This window comes from Equus caballus, chromosome X (genome assembly GCF_041296265.1).
Source record: "Equus caballus isolate H_3958 breed thoroughbred chromosome X, TB-T2T, whole genome shotgun sequence".
In the NCBI taxonomy this organism is placed as follows: Eukaryota; Metazoa; Chordata; class Mammalia; order Perissodactyla; family Equidae; genus Equus; species Equus caballus.
In genome coordinates, this window is record NC_091715.1 from 143,832,070 (window position 1) to 143,858,539 (window position 26,470).

The 26,470-nt window shown below is 59.2% G+C and overlaps 2 protein-coding genes across 4 annotated transcripts; one reads left to right on the top strand and one right to left on the bottom strand.

Moving 5' to 3' along the window:
- Positions 1-174: 174 nt before the first annotated feature.
- PNMA6E (PNMA family member 6E) lies at positions 175-9,207 on the bottom strand. Of its 2 annotated transcripts, none has more exons than XM_070256908.1 (3): positions 5,821-9,207; positions 4,329-4,591; positions 175-3,846 (listed from the first exon to the last, which is right to left on the bottom strand). In XM_070256908.1, exon 3 carries the CDS (start codon positions 3,773-3,775, stop codon positions 1,529-1,531), a length of 2,247 nt encoding a protein of 748 aa, XP_070113009.1. In that variant the 5' UTR covers positions 3,776-3,846; positions 4,329-4,591; positions 5,821-9,207; the 3' UTR covers positions 175-1,528. The 2 variants fall into 2 exon arrangements, with proteins under 2 accessions (XP_070113009.1, XP_070113008.1); XM_070256907.1 differs by having other exon boundaries at positions 4,329-4,607; positions 5,821-7,304.
- A 4,397-nt stretch (positions 9,208-13,604) lies between these two features.
- On the top strand, positions 13,605-26,470 carry ZFP92 (ZFP92 zinc finger protein). Of its 2 annotated transcripts, none has more exons than XM_023634184.2 (5): positions 13,605-14,069; positions 17,963-18,013; positions 18,245-18,371; positions 19,573-19,677; positions 20,040-26,470. In XM_023634184.2, exons 2-5 carry the CDS (start codon positions 17,981-17,983, stop codon positions 21,230-21,232), a joined length of 1,458 nt encoding a protein of 485 aa, XP_023489952.1. In that variant the 5' UTR covers positions 13,605-14,069; positions 17,963-17,980; the 3' UTR covers positions 21,233-26,470. The 2 variants fall into 2 exon arrangements, with proteins under 2 accessions (XP_023489952.1, XP_023489953.1); XM_023634185.2 differs by having other exon boundaries at positions 20,199-26,470.

The window sequence follows — 26,470 nt, forward strand, 5'->3', positions numbered from 1 at the left end:
ATAAAAAGGAGGAAAAGCCCTCACCATGTCCTAGTCTGCAGCCAAAGTGCCAACTCTACCCGCTCACTGCAGAAATCTCTCATGTGTGCTGAGCAGGAATCCTTTTCTAGCACCCTGCTCACACCCAGCAGACCCTTCCCTCAATTGCCCACGGCAGAGACGACACGCAGCTGAAACAGTCAATGAAATTTATTGAACTGGACCATTTACTGAAACCATTGAAAACAAGGGAATGACAACATAGAGAGGAACTTCTAACAGCCACTACAGTCCGCAGGTCTTGAAGTCATCCTCGTCCGAGGTCCCTAATGAGATGCCTCAGCTGCCCCCCATGCTGTGGCCCTCCCACCACAGTCTCCCTTCCTGTGGACCCCACAGTCAACCTCTTGCCAGGACGATGGACACTGGTGATGTCTTCTCACTCCAGGGCACCCTTCCGCTTCTGGCTGACAGGCTGGGTGGGGCCCTGCACTATGGCCCACACAGGACAGTCACAGGATGCTGGAGAAAACAGCAGGAGACACCCAACCAAGCCAAAGAAACTGAGCCACAAGTAACAGCAGGTTGGACATCACAGCACAGCCCCAGTGGAGCCTCCCGCAGCCCCTCCATGTCCCTGCTGCAGTTCTTCCTTCCCGAGGTCCCGGGGTGAGCGCCAGCTGCACCCTCATCAGTCCATCCTTCCAGGCATCTCCTGGGACTGGGCTTGGGGTCTCCGGGGGGGGGGGCACTGCTCAGGTAACAACACACACATCTCCATAGGAACAAGCAGCGATTGGCCTAAATCTACACCGAGAAGGCAGAGTTGAGCTCACGGCACTGGACAAGAGTGAGCAGAGCCTGGGCTGGCACTGAAGCTCACAGCACGTGCCAGGGCTGAGAGGGGGCTGCCCGCTAGGCCAGGACACCCAATCTGGGATCATGCACAGCCCAAGGCTCTGGAAAGAAATCATGGCGTGTGTGTGCATGCGCATGTGCGTTGGGGGTGGATTACTGGACACGTGGGTCACTACGGGGTCTACAGAGACACAAGTGGGCTTCCCAGAACAGGGAACAGCTTGCTGCACCCAGGTGACAGTGAATGGGGGTCCCCCTCACGGGAGGCCCCAGCGGCTGGCACCCTTGGGATGACCCCTGATCCTGACATATCCCAGGCCCGTGCAGGTGGCAGACATCCTCAGGTGCCCCTCACCGAGGCTGGGGCTGCCACTTGGGAGAGCTGCCAGGCTGGCTGCCTGAGTTGGCAGGGCTGGGGCTCGGGCTCAGTGTGGTGCTGCCTTGGGCGGGGGTGCACCTCTCCCCTACCCATTTGGGGTAACACATGGTCATCTTGGTCACTTGGAAGGGCTGATGGTGGGGCATAGGGCCCCTTGGGGATCATGGGGGGCCGGGGGCTTGCTTTGGGCTGAGTAGACCCCTCCCTGGGCCTGGTCTCCATATGGGGTGAGGCGGCTGCCCTGGCCTCGCCTCCCCCTGCCTCCAGGGCTCTGCTACCTGGGAGGAGAGAGGGCCCCTGGGCCATTTGAGCCTACTTGCCCGAGGAGGACTCGGGGCGGCTCATCTCCTCAGCCCCGTCCTTGTCTCCTGGCTCCTCCTGGATGAGCCCCTCCTTGGGGGTCTGCTTGGCCTCCTGGTCTCCTGCCTGAGCCAGGCCTTCTAGGTCACTGCCAGGACCTCCTGGGCCCCCCCCGGAAGTACGGCCCATCTGGGCAGGGGTGGGGTCCCCGGGGGCCTCTGAAGGTCCTGCCTGACCTAGCCCCGCAGGAGTAGGAGCATTTTCAACTTCCCCAGTGGAAGGGGAGGCCTTGGTGGTCGCCTGAGGGCCAGGGGCCACCCTGGCAGCATCATGGGTGTCAGGAGCTGCCTCATCGGCCTCCTCACGTGCTGGGGCGGCCTCAGAGGTGTCTTGCTTGGAAAGGGCAGCCAGGGTAGTATCTTCCTTGGGTGGGGAGGCCTTGCTTTCTTCTGCAGTGACGGGGGTGCCCTCAGTGGTGACCTCACTGGCTGGGGCGGCCTGGGCGGCATCTTCACGGGCCGGGGCAGCATCTTCATGGGCCAGGGCACCCTGGCAGGTGGCTAGGTCTCCAACGTCCAGCTGGGCCCCTTCTTCCATGTGGAACTGCTCACTTCTAGCCGGAGCGCCCTCCCACGCCTCCGTCTCCCGAATGAGCTGCAGCATCCCCAGGAAGCCAGGCGGCCTCCTCTCCAGACGCATCCTCCTCAGCTTGTTCTCGAGCGTCTCGTTGGGCCGGGCCCGCATCAGCACCTGCCTGGCGCGCAGCTGGTCTGCGATGGCGGGCCGGATGGCCCCCTTCTCCAAGGCCGCCTGCAGCAGGCCTTCCAGGCGCATCACATAGGCAAAGAGAGCCTCCTGGGGCCTCTGCGCACAAGTCAGGAACTTCAGCCGTGCGGTCATCTGGGCGTCCTTGCTCCCGAACACCTGCACCAGCGCGGCCAGGCAGTCCTGCACAGGGGTGTCGGGATTTTCCTCCAGGAGGCCGCATATGAGATCCAGCGCGGGGCCACCCAAGCTCTCCACCAGTCTCCTCCTCCTCTCCCTCTCTGACATGTGGCGCCACAGGTACAGCGTGTCATTGGCATGGTGCAGCCAGCTCTCAAAAGACTCTTCTCCACAGCCCGGCTCTTCCACCCCAGAAAACCTTCTCAGTGCCCGGTAGGCCATAGCATCGAGCAGAGACTGCAACGTCTGCCGCCAGTGCTGGCTCCGGGCTGCTGCCTCGTTGATGGCTCTTGCCACACCTGCAGCTCCTTCCTCACCTGGAGCCTCGGCCTCACCAGCAGCTCCTGCCATGCTCACAGATCCTGCCACGCCTGCAACTCCTGTGTCCCCTGAGGCTCCCTCTTCATCTGACGCTCCTGCTTCCTCTCCAGCTCCTGCCTCACCCTCAGCTTCCTCCTCGCCCTCAGCTTCCTCCTCACCCTCAGCTCCCTCCTCACTCTCAGCTTCCTCCTCACCTGCGGCTTCTTCCTCACTTGCAGCTCCTGCCTCACCTGGGACTCCTGGGCCTCCAGCCTCACCTGTGGCTTCTTCCTCACCCACAGCTCTTGCCACATCTCCAACTTCCTCCTCACCGGCAGCTTCCCTCTCACCTGGGGCTCCTGCCACATCTTCAGCTCCATCCTCACCGGCAGTTCCTGCCTCCTCTGGGGCCCCTGCCTCAGACACACCTGCAGCTCCTTCCTCACCTGGAGCCTCTGCCTCAGCTGCAGCTCCCGCCATGCTCACAGATCCTGCCACGCCTGCAACTCCTGTGTCCCCGGCAGCTCCCTCTTCATCTGAGGATCCTGCTTCCTCTCCAGCTCCTGCCTCACCCTCAGCTCCCTCCTCCCCTGCAGCTGCCTCCTCCCCTGCAGCTGCCTCCTCCCCTGCAGCTCTGGCCACACCTGCCCTGCCAGCCACTGCTTGCCTCTGGGGCTGTGCAGGGAAATTGGGTCTATCCCGTGACTCAGAATCAGGGCCCTGGGGCAGGAAGAACACATCCCAGAGTCCCCCCTTGCCTGGTATCTGTCGGGGGACCAAACTTCGATTTAAATACTCAGTGAACTCCACCAAAGCGACCCTGAACCCGAGCTCCTTTCTGAAGACGTTGCCCAGCACTCGGTACCTGCCCAGGGGCCACAGGGCAGCCCGCACGGCCTCCTGGAATTCCCGGTCCTCGCAGTCCTCCGGGATGCCCAGGATGAGCAGGGAGCGCTGTGCGTTTGCGCCACTCCACCTGCACCAGTCCTGCAGCATCACCAGTGGCATCACCATCACTGAGGACCTGAGGGTGGCCAGAAGGGACTGGACGGGCGTGCACGGACTCTCGCAGTGTGGGCCTCGGCCTGCGGGTGCAAAGGGGAGAGAGGCGTGTCTGTGCCACACAGCCCACCCCTCCGCCCCAGCCAGAGCCCCGGGCCCCTCACGCTGGGGCCTGGAGCGCCTCCTCTCGCTGCTGGCTTCGTCGTTGGATCTTAGGAAACCTCTTCGATAATAAACCACATTGCTTCACAAGATGGAAGGCTACCCACATTTTCTACCTCCTCTAGCCTCGGGGCTGGGGGGGGGGGGGGTCGCCTTGTTCCCCAGGGACTCTCACGTTTTCCAATTTGGGGCATGAATTTCCCCAGGATCCTGCCTCCTTCTCTTCCACGTGCTCTGGCCTGCAGTGACAGCCCTCTTTCCTTCCTTCCCGGCAGGGTGACTCCTGTCCTCTCTTTGTTCGGGGTCGCTCTAGGCTGGGCTCCGGCCCAGTTCCACGCTGCCTGAGCAGAGCCCGCGGAGGGCCCGCCCTGTCCCTCCCTCTCCCCCGCTCTCTCTCACTGACCTCCCCTCCGGGCGCTCTGGTCTCTTCCGTAGGGCACGTTGGGCTCTCTCTGCTCTTCTCTTTCTAGCTTCCTTCAAGGGACGTCAGGGCCCCGAGTCCGTGTCCTCCTCCTGTTCTACGGCGCACACTTAGAGCTGTCCGTCTTCCTCGGATCGATCGCTTCCTGCGCTGCCTCCCACTACTTTGGGGAAGTTCTATTTTCCTATCACTCGGTTTGAAACGCTTCCTGAGTTCCTCTGATTTCCTCTGATTTCTTCTTCCACCTACAGGTTTGCAAATCTTTAGAGACGTGTTAATCGTTGTTAACGTCAAACAAAATCCCCGGGCGACCAGGCAACTTATTCTGTCAAAGCGCAACCCTTTTAAACTTAGGGAGACGCTCCTAGGGCCCGAAGTATGGCGTCCCCCGGTGACCCCTGCGAAGGGCCTCTACTTTCCGCGGAGGCCAAGGCCCTGGCCCTCCACCGCGGCAATCTCTGTGCACCCACCCTGCACTGAGGCGACCTGGAGCTTTTCAGACACCCGCTGCGGGGGGCAGAACCCCTCCCCGGACCCTCCCCCACTCCACCGCCCAGGGCACCAGCCTCCCGCAGACCACTGCCTCCCCGGCGCCTCGCCCTCTCTGTGGCACCTGCACCCATGCTGCCAGGCCCTCCTCTCCCGCACCCCTCCTCAGCCAGTGGCCCCCCACCTTCCCGCCCATCCCCCTGCCCATGCCCGGGCGCATCCTCCCCAGACCCGAAAAGCGCCCTCCCCCCCAGCTGGGAGCGCTCCCCTCCAGCCCTGCGAAGCAGGGCGCTCCCATGTGCTTGGACGTTATCCCGCCCATCCGGCTCCCCAAGCCCGGAGTGCTCCCCCTAGTGCCGGCAGTGGGAGCTCTGCCCTCCCGCCTCCCACCCCACAGATGCAGGGCTGCCAGCCTGCCCCCGTCCCCCCCACCTCCAGATGCAGGGCTGCCAGCCTGCCCCCACCCTCCCCTCCCACCCCACAGATGCAGGGCTGCCAGCCTGCCCCCGCCGCCCCCACCCCCACATGCAGGGCTGCCAGCCTGCCCCCGCCCCCCCCACACCCACCCACAGAGGCAGGGCTGCCAGCCTGGCCCCGCCACCCCCTCCCCCCACAGCCAGCACCCCAGCGAGCCACAGCGCACCGCTGCCCAGAGCATGGCCGCCCACCACTCCCGCACGCATGGCCGGCCTCGCCCACGCCTCCCGCCCCAGGCGGACTCCGCTGGCGCCCCCACCCCAGCCGGCAGCCCCCGCGTGCCGGGCGCCCTCCTGTCCAGCCGCAGCCCCGGGAGCGCTCGCTTCCCATGCCCCCCCTAGAGTCACTAGCCCCCGCCCCCGCCCCCGCCTCCCCCCCTCCTGAGGCCCCTGGGAGCCCTGCCCTCAGCCCAAACCCCAGCTGGCTGCCCCCCACCCTCACCGGCTCCCGCTCGCTCACCCTCCCCTCGGACCCCCTCCCCCGCGAGCCCCCCGCCGACGTGGCTCACCTGCGCCGGCCCCGCGGGCGGCTCCCGGTCCCCTGGAAGGCCTGGCGGGCTCGCCTCAGGGCGGCTGTGTGGCCCCGGCTCACGCACTCTGCGCTCGGCCACGCCAGCTCCCGCGCCTCCCAGAAGCCCCCGGGCGCAGGAGAGAAAGTTCTAGGTGGCTCAGGGCAGGGCGACGATTGGCTGCGAGGAGCACATGAGCGACGCCGCGCGGCGAGGGCTTCACGGCGCTGTCGCAAGGCTCGCAGCCGCGGCTGCACAGCGCGGCTTCCGCCCCTGCCACCGCTGCACAGCGCGGCTTCCGCCCCTGCCGCCCGTGAAGCCGAGAGTCGGCCCGCCCGCAGAGCCCGCTGGGGCCCGTGGGGCCCACTGCCCGGTCGTCTGTGCCCTGCTGTGCTTGGTAGCGGCACGCAGACGGTCTACGTCCCTACTGACTTCTCCTCTCGGTGTCCCCATCCCGGGCGGGAGGGGTGACATCTCCATCGGCGGTGCTGGGAATGGCCGCCTCTCCCTCTGTCCCGTCACCCTCGGTTTCCTGGACAGCAAAGTTCTGTCCCTGGCCACAGACACTCCTGGGAACTAGCGCTGCGCGTCCCTCACTGCTGACCCTGCCATCGTTCTGACCTCCCATCCCAGGGACCTGCCTCTGCCTTTAACTCGGCTTGGTCCACTGTCAGCACGGTCGCTCCGACTTCCTTAGCTGCTCTTTCTGTGGGACAGCACTCGGAATCCTCTTGCTATCCGCTCGCCTGAGGCTTTGCTGTCCAATCGCAGTGCCTGTGGGCAGCAAAAGCCTGGCTCTCGGCTTCATCCAGACAGTCTCTGCCTTTTAATCGCACGGTTTAACCCGTTAACATCGAGTGTGGTTTCTCCTATGGCTGGATTTACGTCCAGCCCTTTACCGGCTGCCTGAGTCTGCTGCAGATACTGAGGAAACAATACCAGAGACCGGGTGGCTTATAAACAGCAGACGTTCATTTCTCACAGTTCCGGAGGCTGAGAAGTCCAGAAGCGAGGTACCGGCAGATGCCGTGTCCGGCGAGGACCTGCCTCCTGCTTCACACACAGACATCCTCTCACCATGTCCTCGCTATGGCAGAAGTGGGTGAGGGAGCTCTCCGGGGTCTCTCTTACAAGGTCACTAATCCCGTTCATGGGGGCTCCACCCCCATGAACCAATCACCTCCCAAAGGCTCCACCTCCAAATACCATGGCGTGGAGGGGGTCGATTACACAGGTGAATCTGGGGGAGGACACAGACATTCGGTGCACAGCACTGTCTGCCCATCTCTCTCTCTTCCTATGTTCCCCTTTTCCTGCCTGAGATAGTCAAAATTTTTTTATTGCACTTTAACTTACTATTGCCTTTTGAGGCTATTATCGCTTTGAAATGCTTTTGCGGGTTGCTCGACAGATTATAATCTATTTCCTTAACTTTTCACTGTCCACTCTGGGTAATGTTGTACCACTTCACGTAAATGTAAGAAGCTTTCCACCATACAGATTCATTCCCCCTCCACCCCATCCTTTATGCTGCAGTCGCCACATGTAGTATGCTTACAGATATTAGAAAACCTACCATATGCTAGTGTAATTTTTATTTAAAAGTCACATGTATCGTAAGGAAATTAAGAGCAAATAGATGTTCTTGAATAGTTACCCCCCTATTTACCATTTCTGATGTTCTCCATCTCTACCCACGTATCAAGGCTTCCTCTCCTATCGTCTTTCTTCAGAATGAAAGGCCTCCCGTAGCATTTCTTTTCGTGTAGATCTGTTGATGAATTCTCTTAGCTTTCACGTCTCTCCAAAGGTCCTTGTTTCGCCTTCCTTCTTGAACGATCTTTTCCCTGCACAGAGACGGAGAGTTCTGGGTTGAAAGTTGTTTCCCGTTGTTGTTGTCGTTCGGCGCTTTGAAACGCCCTTCCCCTGCCTCCTGGGTTCCCTGGGGTCGATGAGAATTCAGGGAATATTCCTGTTAATTTCTCCTAGATGCACTGCTTTGTCTAACTCTGACTGCCTGTGAGATTTTCTCTTTCTACGCTGTTCAGTCGTTCGGCTACGCTGCACAGACATGTGGTTTTCCTTTGTATTTATCCTCCTTGGGGTTCACAGGACTTCTTGACTCTGTAAAGTATGTCTAGCCCCAAATTTTGAAAATGTCCGTCATTATTTCTTCAAGTAGTTTTTCCTCCCCGTTCTCTCTTTTCTCCTGGGATCCCAGATACACATGTGGTTGGACCTTTTCATATTGTTCTACAGCTCACTGAGGCTCTGTTCTTTCTTTTTTTGGAAAAACCTTTTTTCCTCACAGTTTCTCAGAACGGATCATTTCTGTTGCTCTATCTTCCCACAAGTGATATGAAGCCTCTGCATATTCATAACTATTAACAAACACCGATGTTAAGGGAAGGATAGAGTAAGAGGAGCCAAGAAAGGATTGAGTAAAGAGCTGCCACGTTCCAAGAGCACGTGGCATCCCGGAGCCTGGGGCAGGGAGCACTTGATGCAGTGGGAGATCAGAGAGCCTCTGCAGAAACCTAGCCCAGCATGGTTCTCACCTGCACAAAACGGAAGCAGACTGGCTGATGGAAGCACAGAGGGAATGAGCTGAAGGACGGCGGGCGTCTCATGGGCGTTCCGGGAGGGCTGGAGAACCAGGCTTGGAGGCTTTGCAGAGAAGGACGAGGGTCTGAATCATGCCACAGTGCTGGGCTGGTGAAGGCACCCCTGTGGCTCCCTCCCACGACTGGGCACAGACACTGTGGTTTGCAACAACAATGTGGGATGCAGGTGCCGCCATGACAACCAGAGCTGCCACTGCTCCTTGGGAAGCAGATCTCACTGGAGTCTGTGTGGCTCCTGCTTCTTCCCAGTTCTGGACCCTGATTCAGTTGGCAGCAGGTGCATCTGATTGGCGGGGCAGGGTCATGTGCCCACACCCTAGCTGTGAGGAAAGCCGGGAGAGGGCAGACCTGGCATTTCTGCTCTTCTTGTGGGAAGTGGGTTCCACATTAGCTGAGGGCACTGCATGTGTATAGGTCCTGGGGCTGGAAGGAACATGGTGAGTATCAGTGTGGCTCCAGTGCGGCTGGAGCAGAGAGAGAGAGAGGGTGCTGTGCGCTGAGGCTGGAGAGAACAGACTGTGTAGTCCTCATCGGCCTCAGGAAGAGGCTGATCTTTACCTGAAAGAGTTGGAGACCCATGAAAAGTCTGAAGTCAGTGGTGCAGTGCACTCACGTGCGTGTGTGTGACATGATAAAACTATATTTTCAGGCGCTTTCTCTGGCTTCCCTGTGGAAGACTTATGGGTGGGGGGGGCAGAGTGGATGCAGAAAGACTGTGGAGGGGCATTGACTTGTCCTTCCAGAGATGATGGTGGTCTGAACCGTAGTAGCGGCAGTGTCGCGGAGCTGCTAGGGCAGATTTCACAGACCGAAAACACACGGAGAGCTAACCAAACACTAGGAGTGATCACATGGGGAAAGTGAGTGAGGGCCATGTCCCTGAGTTGTGCCCTTTGCCACAGGTGTATGGGGGTTCCATTCACTGCAGCTGAGGACTCGGGAAAAGCACTGGCCTGGGTAGAAACCTACGTCTGTTTTGGACATGTGCGTTGGAAACTCCAGGTGGGGATGGGACTCGGGCACAGACTCGGAGGAGAGGTCTAGGCTAGGGGCAGACATGGGGCATCATGGAAAGCTCCGGGTGGCCGGAGGATGAATCCACGTATAGATGTGCCTCACCAGGCCCACCCCCTCCCAAGTGTGGACAAGGTGCCAGGGGATGGGGCGAGCATGGCCCCTAGTGGGGGCGGGCATTGGGGAGCGAGGGGCAGCCCCACTGCAGGTCAGCCTCAGGCTGAGCAGCTGTCCTGAGCTGTGAGAAGGTGAGCTTTACCCCCACCGGGACACCAGGACAAGGCTGGATAGCTCTTTCAGGTCCCCACTATTGGTGATCTTCCTGGGTGCAGCCCCTGTCCCCTGAAGGAATACCTGGAGACAGGACTTTGCTGGCTGCCCTGTCGGCCATTCCACCCTTCTTCCTTGCTAAGGGAACCCCCTTTTTGTTCAAGTGTCTGTCCCTCCTCCACGCAGCTCAAGGCATGGTAACCCCCATGCCCAAATCCAGAGACAGATCTGATGGGGTCAAGCCCAGCTGTGCATGACGTTCCTAGAGCGACTGTTAGTGATCTGAGTGGCCCACGGCCGAAACCGCCCACTTGGGCGGAAGGGAAGGGTCCCTTTTCTGTCCAAGGAGGAGGGCTCCTCTTTCTCTGGGGCAAGACCGAGGAAGTGCACAGGAGAAGGCAGCCCAGTGCCAGAGCCAAGACTTAAGGATGGAAGGAGGCTGGGTCCTGGGTGCAGCCTGGGGCAGTGTGGCATGGGGTGGGGAGGGGGGATGACACCTAGGAGGGGAACAGTCAAGGGACATTTGTAGTCACACTGGGAGGCTCAGTGAAGAGACAGCGTGGCCACACTGGGAGGGACAGTGGTGGCCACATGGAGGAGGGAAAGCAGAGGGACAGTGGTAGCCCCCTCTGGAAAGTTCAGGGGCCAGAGCAGCTGCGGCAGCCGTCAGAGAAGCTGCCGCGCTGGCTGTGCTTCAGGCCCACGGACGCCAAGCTGGCCTGCTCTGAGGGGAGGGTCTTGCCCCCCCCCCCGGGCACCAAAGCCCAGCCTCTGGCCCCACCAGCCTCACCATGAGGGTCCCCATCAAGCCTCAGGAGCCCCAGGGTTATAAGGACTTGGCCCATGTGTGACATGATATCATCCATTACATGAGTCACGCAGTGCTCTGACCCGTACAGAGGGTCAAGGAGCAGCCCAGGTGACCTGGGGCACTGATTGCCACGTGCTTCCCCAGCGCCTGCGCGCCCCAGGGCCACCATGTCTCAGGGCTGCAGCTTGGACAGCCCTCCTCCACCCATCCATGCACTCCGCTTTTTCGGCGGGGGTGCAGAAATCGGAGATCCACGTGGAAACAGCTCATGCCGTCCATCCGTCCACAAACCAGCTCACCTCACACGCTCTCGGCCTGAGCTCTGTCTGTCATCCTCAATTAGTGTCTGGGGTTGGGAGGACATCAAAGACTGCATGTCCCCCAGACCCTGCGGCTGGCCCTGGGGGGAGGGGTGCACTTCCTGCAGGCTCCACCTGGCTCCTGCCCCCTCCTTAGGCCTGGCCTCCTCCCTCCCCCTGCTGGCTCGGACCCCTCCCCGCTGAGGTCCCCAGGATCTTCTGCAGAGTGGCCCGCGCTGGGCTTGCTGCCCTCGGGGCGCCATCTCTGCCTGCAGCAGGTGAGGCTGCCCTCAGAGAAGGTCCCGGGCCCCCTGGCCACAACAAGGGGAAGCGGATGGGAGGAGAGAGCGAGCCAGATGGCCCTGCACGAATCATTGTGGGAGCTGACTGGTGCCTCCATGCACTTTCATTATATTACTCTCTCTAGGCTGGGCACGTGTTTGAAATTCTTCATCATGAAAAGTTGAAAAAATTCTGGAAGGGAAGTTTATCTCCTGATGGATACCATTGTGGGTTCATCCCTTTCTCTTCCTACGTCTATCGCTTCTGCCTGGGGCATTCTGATGCTCTCCAGACTAGCTGTAACCACGCTGCCACCACCCATATGGTCACCCCAAACCGTTGAAGACAATTGTGCACGGTCTCCCCACTCTCTTTTATGGCCCCATTGCAGCTGCCTGTTCCCAGCACACCCCATCCTCCCCTGCGGCGATGCCAGGCGGCACGCGGAGCCCCTCTGGGCCTGAGGCTCACTTCCTTCTTGTCCTGAAGGGTGGATGCCCATGCTCGCTAGGAATTGCCCAAGGCTAAAGGAGCTGCCTTACCCAAGGGTGTCCCCACCCACATCCAGTTACTACTAGCCGGTGTGGGGTGCAAAGGCCCAGCCCCTTCCTTCAGCTGGCTTGGGGAGGGTTTCAGCTCAGCCCCTTCCCTTGTGTGTGAGTCTTCTGGGGCTGCTGTGACAAATGACCACAAACCAGGGAACTTAAAACAACAGGAATTTCTCCTCTCATAGTGCTGGAGGCCAGAAGCCCAAAATTAGGGTGCCAGCAGGGCTGCGCTCCCTCCAAAGGCTCTAGGGGAGGACTCTTCCTTGCCTCTTCCAGTTTTAGGGGGCTCCAGGCATTCCTGGGCTTGGGGCTGCATCAGTCTTATCTCTGCCTCTATCTTCACGTGGCCTTCTCCTCTGTGTCTCCCTTCTGTCTTTTTGTTGTTGTTGTTGTTTGGTGAGGAAGATTGTTGCTGAGCTAACATCTGTGCCAATCTTTCTCTATTTTGTATGTGGGACGCCACCACAGCATGGCTTGATGGGTGATGTGTGGGTCCGCACCCAGGATCCAAACCTGCAAACCCTGAGGCTGCTGAAGTGGAGCATGTAAACTTAACCACTATGCCACTGGGCTGGCCCCTCTCTTCTCTCTCTTATAAGGACACTTGTCATTGGATTTAGGGCCCACCTGGATAACCCAGAATGATCTCATCTCAAGATCCTTAACTTCACCACATCTGCAAAGACACTTTTTCAAAAAAGGTCACATCCACAGGTTCCCGGAGTTAGGACGCGTGCGTATCTTTTGAGGGGACACCATTCGCCCCACTATACCTCGAGAGCCCAGGGCCAGGCCTGCCCAGCCAGCCCCCCAGTGAGAGGACAAGATTGGGCATCAGGGCTCACAGCCAAGGGCCACAGAGGACCTCCCTGCCTCTGTTCCAGGGACGGACCCCCAAAGCTGTGCTGCAGGGGGCCCCCGGGAGCCCTGCTCCCTGTGGTCTGAAGCACCCTGAGTGGGTGTCCCAGCTCTCCCCCCTAAGATGGGGGGACGACTGCAGTCCTGGAAGCCTTGGCCTGCTGAGGGCGTCTCCCTGCAGCCCAGGATCTCCTGGCCAGGGCCCGGGGCCGTTTGAGGCGAAGGGAGGCCTGAGCTCTGGTTTTGTGAGGAAAGGTACAGCTGGGAGACAGAGAGGGGGCCCACCCCATTGTGCTCAATTCCCAACAGCCCAGAGGCTGGGTGGAAGGGGCGGGACATGCAGACTGGCTGGGTTTTCCTTGTTGCTTTTCTTTGACAGCCTTTTTCATATTCCTGATTTTTCAAGAAACTCATCATTGTCAACAGAGCACGTGTTCCAAGTCAGCCCTAGATTTCAATGCTGGTTTTGCGACATGGATGGTGACCTGTGGCAAAATGGAGACCCCTATGCCTACCCTGCGGACTAGTTTGACAGTCACACGGGGGGACCTGAGGGAAAGACCCACACACCCAGCCGCTCTTCACTTCTCGCTCTTCTCCTCTCTCCCCTCCATCTGTCTGCACATTGCCCCCCACTTTCTCATCTTCACTCTCCTGGCTCAAGTGGGCTGGTCCCTTACTGGGTGGTCAAGGCCAGGCCACTTGGTGTTAGCTGTCCCACAGGGGTCCGGCAGATCCCAGATGGGTGGACGGATGACTGGATGGACGTAAAGCCCGGGGGTCTGACCCATGGGAGGTGCTGATCAATGTTGCCCCTCCCCTATCCCCTGGGCGGGGGGCCTGTGGTGGACTAAGCACTGCGACCCTGAGCCCTCGAAGCCGCCCAGACGGGAAGTGGAAGTGCCCCGGGGTGCGCGGGGACCCTGTGGGGCCCGCCGGGCGGCCGCGGGCCTGGGCTGCCATCCTACCGCGCCGCGCATGCTCCGTGCCCCCCCCCCCCCCCCCCCCGCCGCCCCGCGCCCTGTTCCCACGCCGCCCCGGCCCCGCCCGCTCCCCGCCCGCGCCAGGCCCCGCTCCTCTGCGCTGGACAGACCAACCGACAGCCGCGCAGAACCCGCCTCCCAAGTGGCGCCCCGTGACCAGGCGGAGACTCGGCCTGGAGCCCCGCCACCTCCCGGAGGCGCTGCCCAGGAGGGCTTCTCGGAGGCGGCGGCCTTGGCCACGGGCCTGCGGGGGGGGCTGCAGGGCCTGCAGCCTGGCAGTCCGCGGAGCCGGGGTCCGCCAGCCGAGCTGGGCCGAGGAGGCCCTGGGCGGAGGCCCGTCTCAGCAGGTGGCGAGGGGGCGAGGGAGCTGCGGTGGCTCAGTCGGGACGCCCTGGGAGGCGGCGAGGACGGAGAGCTGCCCTCTTGCTGGGCGCCAAGGGAGAGCGGCCCGCTCGGGCTGGAAGGGCAGCCGGTTTCCCAGTTTCTCTTCTCTGACTGTGCTCCGCCGCTGGCCCTGGCGCTGGCTGCAGAGCATCCCGTCGCCGTGGCCGAGGTGCCTGGTAAGTTTGGATTTTGCGCCTCTGCCCTCGGGAGCGCCCGGCGGGCTGACATCGTGAGGTCGCCGCGCTGCTGCCGGAGCCGGCCGCCGCACAGGCCCTGAGGGCGCCCAGACGCGCTCCGGGCGGGGGGGGCGGGGGGGGGGGGGCGGGGGGGGGGGCGGGGGCGGGGGGAGACTTGGTGGGGGTTGTGCCCCTTGGTGTTGGGATGTTAGCAGTGACGATCGCGCCGCAAGAAGGCAGAAGAAGAGGAAGCCAAGGGCAGGATGCGAGGCCCGCAAGGGCAAGAGAAGTGAGCTGAGCTGAGCCGGGCTGTGCGGGGACTGCCCGCAGGGCTAGTTGGGACAGTCCCGACGCAACAGGTCTCCCCAAGCACCCGCTATGGGCCAGGCTGCTCCAGGCATTGCAGACATCTCAGGGAGCCAAACACCAAGTTCCCTGCTCCCGGGTTCCGGTTCTGGTGGTAGGGCACAGATAAATTAAGAATTAGAGAGTATGTTAAACGATGGTAAGTGCCATGGGGAAAAATAGAGCAGAAGAACGGAGAGGAGGGGTCGGGTTGCAAGTTTAAGTAGTGTGGTTAGAAGGTGACATTTCTGAAAAACTTGAAGGAGGTGAGAGAGCATTCCAGGCAGAGGGAGCAGCCAGTGCAAAGGCCCTGAGGCAGGAGTGGCCTGGTGTGTGGTAGGAAGAGTTTGGAGGCCAGCGTGACTGGAGCAGAGGGAGGAAGGGGCTGGGAGGAGGGGAGAGGGAGGTCAGGAAGGGCCATGTGGGTTTCCTGTGAGTGAGATGGGCACCCCAAGGAGGGCTGTGAGCAGGAAAGGACAGAACCCCATTAGGAGGTGGCCCTCTGTATGGCCAGATCAGCATCTGCCCCCTGAGGGCAGGGCCTGGAGACACCAGTTGCAGGGTTGCTTCTCAGAGCTCTCCTTGGCCAGGGCTGACCTGTGGCGGCTCCTGAGCCAGACCTCAGCTCTGGGCTGAGGCTGGCCTCCCCAGGCCCTGGGTCCTCAGGCCTTTTCACCAGCTGAGTGGCAGGTGACATGGGCCTCAGGGAAGGATGCTGGGGCCAAGAGGAGGCAGTTGGGGCCTTGAATTGCCGGACCCCAGAGGAGGTTCCACTGGGAAGGAAGAAGCCCTCCCTCCTTCTGGATGGAAAAGCCCCAGTTCCTGATCCGGCCTGAGGGGGCTTGCTGACCGGCTCTCCTGTTTGTTTGTTTTCTGCTCTCTTTTCCTGGGGAACTAGCCCCATCTCGTGGTCTCGGGAAGGCACCAGCTCCGACGCCCCCAGAGGCCTCTCCCTTTGGGCTCCCGGCTCCGTTTCAGGTGGCGGTGCCGCTCTCCGCCCCGCTGCTCTCCTCCCCCAGGGGGCGCCCCGCACACTCGGCTTCACCTGGTCAGGGTGGGGGCAAGCGGGGCGCGTGTGCTCCCTCCTGGGGCTGGGCCAGCCTGGGAGGAGGCCAGGACAGCGGCTGGTTACCCAGGCTGAAAGGGCCTTCCCGGCCGCTTGCCCCGGCCCCTCACTGGGACCCAGTGTTGGGTTTCAGGGAAACCTGAGCTCTGGGGCCTAGATTCATCCTTCAGGCCAAAGGGGCTTAGGAGAAGCCACTTTCCAGTTCCACAAGCTCCTTCCAGCTTCTTCCTTGTCACGTGCTCAGGAGTGTCACCCCATCCCCTCCTGGGGTTACTTGGCATTAGGGTCTGTGAGGGTAGGACTTGTCGCGTACTTTCAGGATGTGAAAGTACGCTGACCCCAGGGGACTAGGACTCAAGGATGGACACTGTTGTGTGTGAGCAGTTCGCCTGGTCGGGGGGGACTCCAGCATTCCTCTCCGGCCACAGGCGAACCCTGCCCGCGGTGTTTCTCTCAGGTGGTCACAGCTCAACAGGTCCTTCTGTCTTGGGAGCTTGGAGCCCAGTGTGTCTTGGGCTGGGGGGACTAGAGAGAACACCTCTTACTTTCAACTTTCTTTTTGTTGCTCCATTCTTCTGCCGGTGGACACTTGGGTTGCTTCCGCCTTTTAGCCGCTGTGAATCATGCCGCTGTGAACACGGGTGTGCGAGTTTTTGTGTGAACACCTGTTTTCAGTGCTTTGAGCATATGCCCAGGAGTAGAACTGTTGAGTCATATGACGACTATGTTTACTTATTGAGGAACCACCTAACTATTTTCCCTTTTAGTTTTGAACCCTGTCAAGCAATCGGCCAGGTAGGGAGGCTAGTCTGACGAAGCCCAGCACCCCCCTCCCCGACCGGCAGCGGCCTCCAGCTCACCTCGCTTCTTTCTCACTCTTGCTCCCCTTCTCTCTTTCCTTTGTTTGTGCTGAAATATTTTAAAGTAAATTTATATGCCATCTTCCCCCCAAATGCTTCAATGTGCATCTCTGGAGAAGGACATTTTCTTCCATGACCCAGTGCCATTATCCACACAATACGTGAGCAGCAGTGGCCCCCAGTGTCCTGAGGACCGCTCCACAGTCACCCCCCATGCCCTCCAGTGCCTTTGGCTCCTCTCTCCTTCATGCCAGCATCTCATTGAGGATTCCCGTTGCACTTGGCTGTTGAGCCCTGAGATCTCTTTTTCGTCTGGGACAGCCTGCCTCCCTAGCCTCCTCTTTTCCCCATAACACTGATTTGCAGAAGAGACTGAGGAACAACCCACCTTCTGGATCGGGCTGGTTGCTTCCTTGTGGTGTCTTTAACTGGGCCCTCTGGCCCTGTTGGGTCCCAAGGCTGCGTTCGAACCGGGTGGAACTTTCGCAAAGAGCCGTCCTGGGCAGCCTCGGCACCCCCGTGCCATCCCCGCAGCAGGCACGGCCCGCTTCTGTCCTGCCGTCCAGTTTGCTTTCTCTCCTGTGACCAGCAGTAAACAGGGGAAGACATTCAGACATCACGTGGATGTCTCTTCTCCCTCAGTCTTTCACCTGATGGTTTTAGCATCCATTCCACCTTAAGGGATTCTTTCTCTCTGATTAATATAAACTTCTTCATCAGACACGTGAGTTTATTTATTTATTCTGGGCCAATGTTGATCAACAGCTCATCACGGGTGATAAGGGACTTAGGGATGATTTAAATGCTCCAGGGACCGTGTCCCCTCATCCTCTCTCCTGAGGCACAAGCAGCCGTGGTGGCCGAGGGCAACGTAAGGAGCGTGCTCGGCCCACTCCCTCATAAGCCACTGCCTGCTGCCTCGGCTCCTCGGCCAGCCGGGACTTCCACAGGGTGGTCTCCAGTTGGATGGCGATAACATCCTTGGAGCAAACTTTCTTTTGCAGCCCTGTCTTCCAGCGCTGAGAACTGATGCAGAGATCTGACCCTATCCACTTTGTCAATGACACTTTCCTTAGCACGGGCCCCAGCTCCCTCCCATCCCCGAGGGGGTGTGGCCTCACCTTCTGTACCCCCCAGTTTTCAGCATCTCATTAGCTGGGTCTTTCTCTTCTCCTTGAGAGCAAGTCTGTTTGCAGGCGGAAGTGGTATTTGTGTGTTTGGATTTTTTCGACCTGAATCGACCTGAGGGAAAAAGGGGTCGGCAATGGAGCTTCCAGGGATGGCTGGAAAGCCAGGCGTCGGGGTGCTGCCCACATGGGAAGAGGGCTGAGGAAAGAAGGAAATGAGAAGAAAGAGAGGAGGAGAAGCACAGTCCCTTGAAAGCCTGTTTGGTCGAGCTTAGCATAGGAGGGGGTGAGCCCCTGTCTGGGGCCCTCTACACAGGGAAGGAGAGGGGACAGAAGCTCAATTGGGGAAAGAGTTGTGGGTTGAATTGTGTCCCCTGAAAAAAGATCTCTTGAAGTCCTGCCCCCCAGTGGCTGTGAATGGGACCTTATTTGGATGAGGTTATACTGGAGTAGCGTGGGCCTCACCTCACCCCTGGCTCTTTCCCCCTCCCTTAGCTTCTCTGCATCCCTGCGATGGCGGCCATTCTCCTGACGGCCAGACCCAAGGTGAGTGGGGCTCCCCGACTGTGGGTGGCCCTTGGCCTCAGCGTCCCCCCTTGGCAGTCTCCATCTGCCGCCTCGCCTCCTCTTGTCCCAGACTCACAACTCTTGCAAATCTGAGCCTCCGCCAGCTGCCAAGCTCTCCGTGGCTCCCCTACCTCCTGTTAATTGCTGCCAGCTCATCCTGGGGCCCACAGGGGTGAATTCCCCTGCAGCCACAGGATTGGCTCATTTTAGGTGCCAGTATCTTTTGAGGACGTGTCCGTGTACTTCACCAAGACAGAATGGAAGCTTCTGGATCTCAGACAAAGGATCCTCTACAAGCAAGTGATGTTGGAGAACTACCGCCATTTGGTGTCACTGGGTAAGGACCCCCCACGGGCAAGTCCCCCTGCTCTGCCTCTGAACTCAATTTATTTCTGAGTTTCTTTGCTTGTTGGCTACTGTGAGCCCAAGAATAAATGCATTTCCACATCAGATCGGTAATCCCGTGTGGCCCAGCTTTTATCTCAATAGCACGGTCTTTAGCTAAATGTTTTGGGTAAATGTTTGGGCTCCTGTTAAACTTATTTTGCATATAAAATCATGGGTTAACTAAACCTCTTCTACCCAAAAGACAGATGCAAATTATCCTCCAATGTTTATATGCATTATTTTAGTCTTAAGTCATTTGTAGCAAAATTGCATTTTACATTCGTTTCATCTTCTAGAGTCTAGCAGCTTCTTTTCCTTGCATCAAGCCATAGAGGGCCAGGGACACAGAGGCCCAGGACCAGGCGTGCACTTGGTCTTCCGGCCGGGAGAGATCAGGAAGTGGCTGGGGCAGAGCCCCCCCCCCACCCCCGGCTGCACCGCACTGCCTTCCGGGTGCAGGGGATGCATTCGCTCCATTTCTCCTTCTGGGCTCCACAGATTTCAACTCTGTAGTCTGACCCCACAGAGAGAGGACTAGCTCCTTCCCTTTGGTTCTTTCTGGCCCTCACCAGGCAGATCTGGGATTTCCAGGGGAGTTCTGGAATCCTCACTTGAGTCTGGCCTAAGGAACTGAGACATGGGCTCTGTTTGATGGTGAAATGGGGGGCTTCGGCTTTCGGGGCACAGGCAGCCCCTGAGACTCCTCCGGGCCTTGGCCCCTGTAGATCCCTGCTCCAGCCCTTTGCCTGTCCCTTGGGGTCTCCACACAGATCCTCCACTTCCTGAAAGCCTGCCACCCTCCTTGCAGGCCAAATAGTAACACACCACAGGGCTGGGCTGGCGAAGGCCCCCCTGTGGCTCCCCCCACACCTGGGCACAGACCCGGTGGTTTGCAGCAGTGATGTGGGACGCAGGCCCCGCCCCAAGAACCACAGCCGCTGCTGCTCCTTGGGGAGCAGATCTCACGGCCCCTGCTGCCACCTGCCCACCTGAGTGGAATCTGTGTGGCCTCCGCATCCTGAGAGGAACTCTGCCCTTTCTCTGAACCTTCTTAGTGGCACTTTCTAGAGAGTTCTTTGTTCTCTGTTCCTGAAGATAGTAAGGCTGGGCTGAGTTCAGGAGTGACTGATCCACTTCATTTCCATGGACAGGATTTTCATCCTCCAAGCCTCACCTGGTGTCCCAGCTGGAGAGAGGGCAGGGGCCCTGGGTAGCAGATGTCCGAAGGATGGGGGCCACCACAAGAATGGAGGCAGGTAAGTGAGGGGAGCTCAGCCGGCTCGCCTGAGCCGTTTGCAAAGAGCGGCAGCCAAAGGAGGGTGGCGTGGACACTTTGGGTGGGAAATTCTCTTTTGGGGCAGATTTAAATCTCCCAAGGAGTTCCCCGTTGAGGCACCAGATGAAGGGAGCGCCCCCTGCTGTCTGTCAGCAGCTCACAGTTTCCACCTCCTCCCCTCTTGCTCTCCTGTCTGCCAATGATCATCCTGCTTCTTCCCCCACACCCTGGCGTCCTGAGTCCTCTCTTCTCTGCCTTGGCCTGAGGATGAGGATAAAGAACAAACCCTAATCAGAGACACAGGGAGGGAGTGACACTGGTTGGTGCTCTTTGGCTTTACAGGTGACAGGATAAAAAGCAAGATGTCGATTTCAAAGCAGAACCATTGTCCAAAAGAACTCGCAGGGGCCGATCTTCAAAGTGGTAACCAGGGCCAGGCAGCCAGGCCGCTGGAGGGCACACTGGAGCACAGACGGAAACACGCTCTCTCTCCACAAACAGGTTCCAGCGGGGGTGATCATCCCAGGGAGAAAGGTCAAGGCAGCTCCTCAGGTGAGGGAAGAGAGACTGTGCAGAGAAGTGACCTCAGCGCTGGACAGGATCCGGTGCTAAGGCCACAGTGTGCCAAAGGGGCAGACAAGCGATACCTGTGTCAGCAGTGTGGGAAATGCTTCAGCCGGAGCTCCAACCTCATCAAGCACCAGATAATTCACAGCAGCGAGAAGCCCTACAAGTGCCGGGAGTGTGGAAAACTCTTCCGGCGCAGCTTTGCGCTCCTGGAGCACCAGCGCATCCACAGCGGCGAGAAACCCTACACATGCCCGGAATGCGGCAAGGCCTTTACCCGCAGCTCCAACCTCATCAAGCACCAGATTATCCACAGTGGTGAGAAGCCCTATGAGTGCCCGGAGTGCGGGAAACTCTTCAGGCGCAGCTTTGCCCTCCTGGAGCACCGGCGGGTGCACAGCGGCGAGCGGCCCTACGCCTGCAGTGAGTGCGGCAAGGCCTTCAGCAGGAGCTCCAACCTCATCGAGCACCAGCGCACCCACAGCGGCCGGAAGCCCTACGCCTGCAGCCAGTGTCCCAAAGCCTTCAAGGGCATTTCCCAGCTCATTCATCACCAGCGCGTGCACAGCGGGGAGAAGCCATTTGAGTGCAAGGAGTGCGGGAAGGCCTTCCGCGGGCGCTCAGGCCTCAGCCAGCACCGGCGGGTGCACAGCGGCGAGCGGCCCTACGAGTGCAGCGAGTGCGGCAAGGCCTTCAGCAGGCGGGCCAACCTCTTCAAGCACCAGGCGGTTCACAGCGGGTGCCCAGACTGCTTCATTGCACCGGAGCAACCGCCGGCAGGCCGCGGGGCCGGGCAGGCCTGCCGCAGGAGCTCCGACGGCGCCCAGGAGCCCTGTGCAGGCAGCGGCCAGCGCAGCCAGGGTGGCGAGGCCTGCAGAAGGACAGTGCAGCTCAGCCATCGCCAGAAAACACGTGGGGGAAGGAAGCCCTCGGCGGGGTGCGATTGCGGAAAAGGGCTGGCCTCATAGGCCCACAGAAGACCCTTGGCAGAGCCCCGCCCTGAGGACAAGGGACACGAGCTGGACTCCAGGGCACAGCTGTCCTCGGCGCTGTCGCATGTGGGCCGCCGCGGGAGGGCCGGGTCTCAAATGAGGGGCCCTCCACTCCCCTCCCTTTGGTCCTCGATGATGCATAGAGACCACACCACAGACTCGTCCCTGGGCCGATGGCTGGCCACTGTCGTGTGTGCACAGGCATGCGTGTGAGCAGATTTGGATTCCATGTCGCAGCTGCTGAAAGCGCGCCTGCCCCACGGGCCTGGGAGGTGCTGGGCTGGAGCAGGTGTTGTGAGCGCCGCCGCAGGCTCGGCCGTGAGGTGGGCAGGAGCAGTTCGTGTCCTCTGTGGGTCGTTCACTTTCCCCCAAGACTTGTTAGTTTCCCAGTAGAAGACACTCAAAGCACTTTAAGCTTTCAAAAGCTTATAAATGGAGGGGACTTGAGGGAATTCGAAACTGTGGGCTCTACAGCTAGGCTGTGGTTTGACTGTGACATCACCTCAAATTCATCAAGAAATGGCCTGAAAATGGACTCAGGCAAAGGCGCTCATGGCCCCCCCATGCCACCTTGTCAGCCAGAAGCAAGTGGCGTCTGCTTTCACGCACAGCAGTGGGCCATTCTTTTCCTAGGTCATTGGTCCTTGTGCCTAAAAGCCATGGCCTTTTGTGGATGTCCCCAGCTGCTTCTGGAAGGAGTGGCACCCAGGCCCCGTCTTCTCAGTGTTGGAGAGTTCTGGAGGCTGGCTGGCCCAGGCCCCACAGGACTCTGGGCTTCTCCTCCTTTAGAGGAGCCCTTTCACTCTGGTCCAGTGCGGGAGCTGGCTCTGGGCAAGTCACGGTGGGCTTTGCCAGCGGCCGCCTTGCTGCCTTTCGTCCCCTTCTTGCCCACCAGGCCCCTGGGCTCACCCCACCCGCTGCCTTCTGCCCCCTAGACGCCACCAGCAAAGGCCGCCCTGGCCTCTCTGCCCCTCCTTCCCACTGTCAGTGCCTAAAGCTTCAGACTCAGCTGCTCTCCTCCAGCAGCTGCTCCCTGAGGCTGGTGCCTCCCGGGAGGAAAGCCAGATGGCTCAGGGCTTTGCACAGAGTGCCCAGTAACAGCTCTCTCATGGGCTCTATGTCTCACATGACGTTTCTTCAAATAGTGGAGGTTCAGTTGCTTTGAATGGTTTTGTGTTCACGGGTAATGTAAGTTGAAGATAGAGATGTTTGCCATATGAGGGCATCAGGGGATCTCTCCTTACTTACATAAGAAGCTCCCAACCCTCTGAGAAGACTTCACGCAGGAGAAAGGGCGCCGCCCCAGGCCTGACGGCCGATTGGCAGGGCGGCAAGCCCAGCTCCTCTTCTCCCTCCGCCCCCTTAGCCCTGCAGAGACAGGGTGGACCCTTCAAATGGCACTTTACTGCAGCCTAAGGGGTTCTTGAAGAGAAAGCTCCTGCTGGGGGGGGGGGGGGCGGACAGCTGCTATCAGACTGTGCCCTGTCCTGCCCACACTGTCCCCAGAGCTGGACCTGGGAGTCCCCCCCCAGTGCTCTCAGCCCAGTGTCCTGGTCGGCTTCCCACCTCCTTCCAGCCCCCTTCACTCCCACGGGCTCTGGCTCTGTCACAGGAGCCACTCGAGGGCAGGGAGGTAGGTGGTAGGTGTGCTGGAGACCCCCACTGGGCCTCCGAGGAGTGTGTGCCCTCCCTGCCAGACGGGGGAGGTTCAAGACCCGTCAGGACAGCGTGAGGAGACCTGGAAATACAGGATTCCTTCTGACTGTGCTGCTCGGAGCTCCGAGTGCTAGGACAACTGCAGAGTGAGAGCGAGCGATAGAGACAGACAAGCTTTAAATAGATTAAAACGATTTTTCACACTTAGGACTTATGGAAAGTTCTAGAATTCTTGTAACTTGCTCTTATCTCATAGCCTCCCTCACTGGGTCCACATCCCCATGTCCTTTGACAGCCTCCTGCTCTGCACGTCATGCTAGTCTTTGGGGCGCTTGTTTCCAAGCCCAGTGCTTGGCACTCAGTAAAGGCTTGTGAAGTGAACATTGCCCCCCAGCACACTGAACTCAGGTTCTATCTCGTAGTTGGCTCTAGCCTTACCTTGAGATAGTTGAAAGTATTTGCAACTTTGGATTTTCCAGTAGAAACAGAGGTATTAGGAATGGTGTGTTTGAAGTCCATGGAGAGGTCGTTGGGCTGGCATAGATTCAGGATACCTATCCCCATGGAGGGCAGGAGACAGTGGCAGGAGGCCATGCGCTTGGGCTCTGCTCTCATTTTGTCCGACCGTGGCCCAACCGGAATTGGGGCACCAAGTGCCACATGATGGAAACTGGGAGGAGCACAGATCCGTGCACTCTGATGTCCACTTCCATCACTCCAGTAAGTGAGCGATTTCGCTCCAACAGGCCTGTCAGGAACCTTTAATAAATCTTCTTTACTAAAGAAGGGGTGCACCTCCCCAGTATAATGTCCTCCCGTTGGTTCTACTGAATAAGCTAAGTCAGTTTTACCCTGAGCTCCTGTTTTCACCTTGGGACCCAAAGATGCCCAGGGGCGGGGAGGCGCACAGATGTTTTCAGCAGCAAGGGGCTTTGCCGGGAGAGGTGCCGAGCACTTGCAATCTGGTTTTGGAATGCCCTGGAAAGCTCCAGGGTCTCCAGATGCTTACACAGACAAGTGACAGTTTGAGTAGCGATGAATCTTCTGGTTTGTCGGGTCTTGGGTCTCGGTCCACTCTCGCTCCTCTTCGGAAACGCTCCGCAGCAAGGCGGTTATGAGCGCCATTTCCCTTCAGATGTGGAGGGCAGGGATGCCCAGGAACTGAACGGGTATTGCGCAGAATACAGGTCAGAGGGCGGCTGGAGACAATGCTTATGTTCCTCCTTCTGCACGGCCCCGGGATTGGGCCCCCACACTCTGGCTGCGTGGGGAACTGCGATGATGGCCCACACTTGCTTTCTGACAGACGACTGACATGGGGACTCTTGGGGACGTCCTCCCCAGGAACTGCCCTGGACGGCAGCCCCTCTGCACCTCTGTGCCGGCCTTCTGCTTCAGAGACGAGCCTGCAGGACGCTGGGTCAGCCCACAGCACAGCTGGGCCCTTGGAGCGTTTGTCCTTTGAAACTTTGGAGACTTTTCAAGAACCATGTAAACGCTATGGTAGTATCTGCATGTAACTGGTGAACTGTCCTGACTGCATTCATTTCCTTCAGGTACAGACAAATAAGGACGGTCGAAGGGTGTTGGCCTTGAAAGGAGCCTGCTAGTGGAGATGGCCTGCGCTGATGGCTGAAAGTAATGGACAGCACTTGGGTTCATGGCCTCAGGAAAGGCTGTGAGCGTGGCATTGGGGGGAAGCTGAGAGACCGTGTTTGGGCATCCCTCGGCCCCCAGCGAAGGTAAGGCAGAAACCCTCGAGGGCGAGCTGCACAGGGATCAAGGGCAGTCACCGGAGGCCGGTCGGACGCTGTGACTCTGAGACCAGGAAGGGCAGAGTGCCACGTCAGACCCCTGAGAAACACAGCTGTGTCTTGCTTCCAGTTGTTTCTGTTGCTGTTCTTCAGGCAAATGGCAGCGCCCATTGGTGTGGGTGCCCTTTCCAGCCCCATGTGGCGCTGTACAGAAGGCAGCTCCGCCTTCACCCTTCCTTCCATTGGTCACTTCTTGGCCTCCCTCTGCAGAGGAAGTCCAGCGTGGACCCCCATCTGTCTGTTGGCCCAGAAGCCCCTCCCCCTGGCCTTGCCACCTTGTGGCCACAGGTGCCTCAGTCTCCTCTCTGTCTGCCTCGTCCCCCAGCCATGCTCGGGGCCCCTGGCCCTTTCCACTGTCCTCCATCTCTGATGGCCGCTCTCACTTCTGGCTGCCCTGGCTGCGTCTGCCTTTGTGCAGCCGTGTCTGAGTGCAGGGCTACCCTGGGGCTTTCTGTAGGCCTGGAGTTTAGCTCTTTCCAAGTACGGACGCAGCCTTAGAACCTTTCTGTAGATGACAAACTGGCTCAACTTTGCGAAGCTGCCGGGCACCTTAAACAAAGAAAGAGTCAAGACCCGGCCCCCTGGGCTTGAGTGGCTATAATCCCAGACTTGCCCCCAAGGGAGGAAAGGGCAGGCCTGGGAAGGGGGCTGTCAGAGGATTCTGTTGTCATTGTCGCACGGGTGCAGCAGACTCCCTGGGAACCCACATCCTCACTCCTCCACTCAGCCAGGGGGACACAGTTAGGGATGCGGAATGTACGCCTTGTTAGGCAGCAAAGTGTGATAAGCGGTGTCTCGGGGCCAGGATGGGAGTAAGCACCAGGAAGGAGAGGCCAAAGGATGTCGGGCAGGGCGGAGGGAAGAAGCGGGAGCGTGTGCCATGTTCAGGAACCAAGAAGGGCAGACAGCTTTCTGTAGGACAGTCGCGGCTGCACGGGCATTAGAAGCAGAGTGCAGAGGGCCTGGGACGCCCAGCTCCAGGTGGTTGCTGATGAGGAGCAATTTCTTTCAACATGAGAGAATCGTTCTAGGATTGAGGAGGGGAAGTTAAGGTAAATTATGTAACTGCTAGAGTGTGTACATTTACACATGGATGTCCGCCAGGTATACACACTGAGGTCATCTGGATGCTTCTCATACTTGTCAGGTGTTGACACGTGCGTGTGGATAGCAGCAGTCCACCACCCACGAGGCTTTGACATGAGTGGCCTCAATCGACATTCTGGGGACTTGCCACGTGCCACGGCTGCTGATTCTCCCCCTTTCTTTGACAGCCTCATAGAGGTGGCGCTGGCACACAAGGAGCCGCGTGTGGTGCAGGCGTGCAGGCGGATGGGTGTTGACGTGTGAACACCTGTGAGACCCTCACCACGATAAGACAGTCCACATAGATGTCATCGCCCCCGGAAGTTACCGTGTCCCCCAGTACGCCCTTGTTCCTGCCTCTCCCTGCCCCCATCCCCACAGCTACTGCTCTGCTTTCCGTCACTGTAGTTTAGTTTGCGTTTTCTAGAATTCTGTGTAAATGGAATCCTGCAATATGCACTTTCTTGTCTGGCCTCTTTCACTCAGTGTAATGATTTTGAAATTCATCCGGGTGGTGCCGTCTGTCAACCCTTCACTTTTCACTGCTGAGTGCTAGTCACTGTGTGGGTGTGCCGCAACACCTGTGGGGTACCTGTAGACAGACACGGGGCTTGCATCCGCTTTGGGGCCATGACAAATAAAGCTGCTGTGAACAGTA